At 35.9% G+C, this 5519-nt stretch overlaps 1 protein-coding gene across 4 annotated transcripts; it reads right to left on the bottom strand.

Moving 5' to 3' along the window:
- Positions 1–224: 224 nt before the first annotated feature.
- LOC145614751 (transcription factor bHLH49-like) lies at positions 225–4699 on the bottom strand. Of its 4 annotated transcripts, none has more exons than XM_081669908.1 (10): positions 4345–4699; positions 2623–3636; positions 2314–2544; positions 2150–2215; positions 2012–2080; positions 1675–1746; positions 1351–1557; positions 868–955; positions 780–794; positions 225–701 (listed from the first exon to the last, which is right to left on the bottom strand). In XM_081669908.1, the coding sequence occupies exons 2-10, from the start codon at positions 3439–3441 to the stop codon at positions 643–645; spliced, it is 1626 nt and encodes a 541-aa protein (XP_081526034.1). In that variant the 5' UTR covers positions 3442–3636; positions 4345–4699; the 3' UTR covers positions 225–642. The 4 variants fall into 4 exon arrangements, with proteins under 4 accessions (XP_081526034.1, XP_081525972.1, XP_081526175.1 ...); XM_081669846.1 differs by having other exon boundaries at positions 4404–4699; XM_081670049.1 differs by having other exon boundaries at positions 1351–1554; positions 4404–4699.
- Between the last annotated feature and the right edge of the window lie 820 nt (positions 4700–5519).

Genomic DNA, 5519 nt, shown 5'->3' with positions numbered 1-5519 from the left:
GATAAACTTAAATTTTCTCATATATGAGTATATTGCATCATAACAAACAAGCCTTAAGGTAATGTAACAATCATTTAGAGACGGACCAAAATAGTATAAAAGACGATTAATTAAAGACAAAGGAAGTATTAATTTGCTTTTTTTTTTTTTTTTTGGGTCCACGGTTCTTGCAGGATTAGCAAACTACCTGTGCATGACTACTATAATTCAAAAAAACCAAAAAATACACCATTCTATAATAATTAACTAAGAGAAAGATAAATATATTTTACATTCCATACTGAAATATGATGAATTGATGAGAAAGAAAAAATTTTGAACACTAGTCGCCCCTCCGGCCCTCCCCTCATGGCCTCATGCCAAAGCAAAAGAGGATCAATAACCCCATAAGTAGCCACATAATTCTCTGCAACGTTTCGACATTTTAGAGGTTGTACATCAAGGTACGCCTCACCTTATGCTTCTCCAACTTCTGAGTTGTGCTTAACCATTAAAAGGCATTATTATATATTCTTCAAATTTTAATGTACAAAGAGCATCAAAAGCTTGTGATGGAATTTGTTCTCTAAGAAACAGAGTTGTTAGGAATATACATCTTGTACTTGAGGCGATAAGTTGGGGATTTCTTGAAGCTTCTTCAAATCACGGTTTTCCTTCAACGTCAGGCATCCAATCTCCGGTAAGAGTGGATGAGGGAACTCCTATGAACAGCATTTAAATGTTTATATTGATGAAAAGGTTGCTCAAAAACAGAGATCAAGATTCGGCTTTCATTTGACCTGTTGGCGTTGAACCTGCAGATATTAGAGGGAAACGTCAGGCAAGTACAGTGGTGGTAGAACAAATCCAAGGGTTGAGAATTCTTACCGCTTGTTTCTTGGTTGTCAAGGGGTGAACTGGCATTGAAACCCATCTGCACAACATTGTGAAGCTCGCCATCCCACGAATTAGGTAACTGTTTGAACACATACATATTAATAAACAACAATAGAAAGGCCAAAACTAGTACCATATATTCGACAGCCAAAATAGATTTCTTATATCAAGTTTGGTTCAGGCCGCTCTTTGGTCCAGGTTGTATTCATATGATGAGTCAATTGCTTCAATTTTAGGTCGTTTGATACTATTTTGGTCAGGTAGTATTTTAGTTTATTATCAATTAACATATTATAGTATGATAAAACGAACAATAAAATATTGACATGTCGAAATAGTTTCTAGATCAATACAGTTATATCTGTGTCTGTAAATTTGGGCACAATTTGGATTAAGGTTGCGTAAATCACTATTTCAGATCAGGTATTGGAAACGGGTCAAAATTGAGACATTCACTTGATAGAACACTCTTACCTGCAAAGCGGATTCCTTGTACCCTCCTCCCATATTTGATAATTGCGAATTAATCACCCTCCTGAGTATATCAGAAGAGGTTCCAGAGCCAGGTAGACTAGGAGGCATAATGGATGGCTGAGTTTGATTTAGGGAAGGGTAAGGCATTTGAATCTCTGGAGAAAACGGAAGACCAGAAGAAGGACCAGCTCTTGCTGAAAACATCTGCTGTAAAATTAAAATAATTAATATACAGCATCAGGAAACCAGGTTTGTTATAAGTCTGTTTACAAATGCACTTCATTCCGACAATTTAGCAACTAAAAAGCATTCGATTGTACTCACATCTTTTGCGAGAAGACGCTCAATATTGAAGTCCAGTCGAGGATTAACTGTTGCTAGTTTCATTGATAAAAACTGGGGTAAAAAACAGCAGAACAAAAGAAACATAAGCCATGATGTTCGAAGAAACACATGTGAAGATAGTTGCACAGTTGGAAAATTCATGCATCAGAACAATTATACAAAATTTATCTAACAGTAGAAAGAAAAACAAAATCCTAAAAGGTCAGTGTTGGAGCCAAAGACTTGACATATTGGTGCATTGAAGTATACAGAAACAACCAAGAACTGAAAGTAAGACAAGGTAAAAATCATAAGATAAATCATATTCTGTCTGTACCTCAACCTGCCGCTGTAATGATTGTACGTAATTAATTATTTCATCTAGCATAACTGCTTTACCCGTGACCTGCGAAACAGAGCTTTAGTTGACAGTTCCAAAAGATGAAACCCACAGGATAATAGGATCAAAGATCACCTTACTGCAACCAGGAACAAGGTCTTGAAGAAATTTCATCCTCTCACTAATTTTTTCTCTCCTAACCTATAGTCAAGATAAACGATTATCGATCATCATTCATCGGTAACAAAGATAGAGAGACACTAATATTCTACTAGTATAATCACTAAGAAAGTCCTTACCCTTTCAGCTAGACTATGACTGTTAGTAGCCTGCCCTCTTCGTGCTCTCACATGTATATATTCTTCCTTTGCTGAATCAGAAGCCTGAGAACTCTGTTTGACATGTTTTCCATTTGACTTATTGCCAGTTGGTGTTAAATTCTGTTCTCCCTTCTGTTGAATTTCTGAAATGTTCTTCCTAGTTTCATCGGAATGCTGCTGAGTTCCATTGGATCGCTCAGCCTCAGCGTCCTAAAGTTAAAAGCAAATCAATACTGTATAAATCAACAATAAGCAGCAAAATCTAAGGCATAGAGTAGCTTTTCTTACCTGATTACCCCTTTTTCTTTTCTTTGCACCCGCAGTTTTAGCTGTTGAAGGTACCCCTTCCTCTTGGGCAGCACCACCACTAAACTCAGGTTCATCAGAGTCATTTCCAGACATAGAAACAGGTTGTTTAGCCTCTTCATGAGACCTTTCTACCATTGTCTCGTTTTTGGGCGAATTCCCTTCCACAGCCCCATGTTCTGGAGTCACGGAAACATCTTTGGAGGTTTCAGCAAAGCTTGCCTCTAGATTTTGAGGATGTCTACCGGCCAAGGTTTTATAGGCATTTCCTGGCAAGACCTCTTGTGGACCTTGCATCATTGCCCCCCCTCGAACATAAGGACTATCAGACTGATGGATGCCTAAAGGATTCAACATATCTCCAAAATGCCCCCCGCTGAAGCTAGAAAACCGAGCCGCACGCTCAATGAAAGCAGAGTCTGCAGGAAACTGAGATAAGCTATGAGGAAGCATCCCTGACATGCTTGGTAAAAATAAGCCACTTTTGAGCATTGATAGTGGATCAGAAACGCCTGCACCATTATGAACATTCATTTCGCTGAAGCCTAAGGGTGCTGTGTTAACAGAATGTTCCCAAACTGTTGGACTAAATGAATCCACCATTGAACCAGAGGAACAGGAAGGACCAACTGCATCTCCACAAACAGCCATAGAATTCCCACTCGACACCAAACCCATTGATGAATTAGCGTAATTAGGAATGTCATATCGCCAATCAGCTGATATACCAGGGGGGTGGTAACTCAAGGGTTCTTCATTCCTCTTCTCAACTTCCGATTTATCTTTATCATTCATTTCCATACCAACTTCAAACTATCAACAACAGTCCAAATCAGACCAACAATTTTCCTACTTTCTTATTCCCTACACTTTCCTTCAAGGTTTTCGGGTTTTGTTTCCAATAATTCTAACTTCTAAGTTCTAACACAAGCAGGAGAAAGAACCAAAAACCCCTCACAAGAACCCCAATTTCGTAATTGAATTAAGAACAGAAACCTGAAAAGCCAACAACAACCCACCAAAAATTTAAACTCAAAAATCAAATGAAACAATACAAAATAACCATTTGAAAATTAAATTTAAAAATCAAGCAAATAAAAAAGTTTAAGAAGACAATGACAAAGATTCCCGTCCCCCACCACCACACACAACGACCAAAATAAGCTCAATGAACCCAAAGAAATGCTACTATTGTAGACTGACAAACTTGCTACGGCGCTAGTTATAGCAAAACCAGATAATAGAAGGAAAGAGTAAAGTCATGTTACCTACTTCAATCAATGAAGTGAAAGCAACATAGCATCATTAAAACGAAACCCCAGTGTACCTATCTATTCGAAATAAAACACGAACACGACTCGTTTACCCGAATTGCCAAGACTAATAGCAACATAACATCATTAAAACGAAACCCCAGTGTACCCACTTCATGTACTGAGATCAACACCACAATGTTAACAGCCAAACAACAACTTCTATAAAAGCAATGACTGAACTAAACATGTACAGCAACTAAAAATGGTACCCACCAATTAATACTCAGTAAGAATCTATTCAAACACCCAGAAATTGCAGAAAAAAGACTATAAGTGCAGTCAATTTGTACCAATTCATTGATTTCAGCATAATAAATAACACCCTCAGAAATTGATGAGAAAATAAAAATTAAAATTAACATAAACCCTAGTCAGAGCAAATTAATACCCCTCTTTTTTCTCTGAATCATAAAGAAATTGAGCTAAAAGTGGGAAGATAAAAGATACCCATTTCAGATTCTGAGCTACTTTTAGTACTCTGACCTCCATTGAAGCTTTTTACCGAAGAAAACTTTATTGAATTTTGGCTTTTTTTTTTTTTTTTTTGGGCTTGAAAATTTCACCTTCTTGTTTGTTTTTCTTCTGATTTTATATGATTTTTGAATTGCCCAGAAGCTGATATTTTGTCTAATAAACGTCCAGGAAAAAATAATTAGTTGGTAAGAAAAAGAAAAATAAGCAAAAGTTAATGTAAAATTTAGTAGAGAGAGAAAGAAGAGAAGCTAGAGAGAGAAAAGAGAAAGAGTAATGGCAAAGGTCCTGCATTTATACCCACGCCTGCATTAAAAAGAGAGCTCTTGATGATTAACCACCGCCACTGCTACTGTCAACATAATTAATTGTTTTTAATTAAGACCAAACTTTACCTTAATCGATTAATCACAAGTTTTTACTTAAATAAAAATAATTGATGATGTACATGTACTTCTTCTGTTTTTATTTACTTACAACACAATCTTGTGAAACACGATTTGAGATCGAGATTATATTATATAAACCGACGAATTATTTCACACATATACCTAACCAAATTGTAATTTTCATGTTAAAATTATTTTGATAAAATTGCTCGTATAGCCTCACTAATCATCTTCTAAAACTACGTGACTAAAGGACATGTTCTCTTTAGCTTAATTTCACTTCGATTCAGGGTCTGTTTTCTTCAGCTTAAATTCAGTTCAATTCAAATTTAATCTGTTCAATTCAATTCAGTTTTTAGTTTCCATCTCTCATGAAATTTTTAGTTCAATTCTTAATTTCCTTCTCTCACATAATATTTCAGTTTAGTAAATCAGAATATGCCCTTAGTTCAGTTCAGTTCCCAATTTTCTTCTCTCATAAAATATTCATTTCAGTTCCAATCTGTTCAGTTATAGTTCAGTTCAGCTCAACTGGATTGAAATAGAATAATGAAATAAGCTAAATTAAAAATAAGTCCAAAAGAACATGTCATATTTTGGATAAAGAGTCGAAACCATACATTAATTATATCGATAGATACATGATTTTACTATGCATTCTTAACTACAAGAATACTGTATATTTAGGGCATGTTCTCATACG

This window comes from Chenopodium album, chromosome 1 (genome assembly GCF_948465745.1).
Source record: "Chenopodium album chromosome 1, dcCheAlbu1.1, whole genome shotgun sequence".
NCBI classification, from domain to species: Eukaryota; Viridiplantae; Streptophyta; class Magnoliopsida; order Caryophyllales; family Amaranthaceae; genus Chenopodium; species Chenopodium album.
This window is presented reverse-complemented; position numbering and strand designations above follow the sequence as displayed.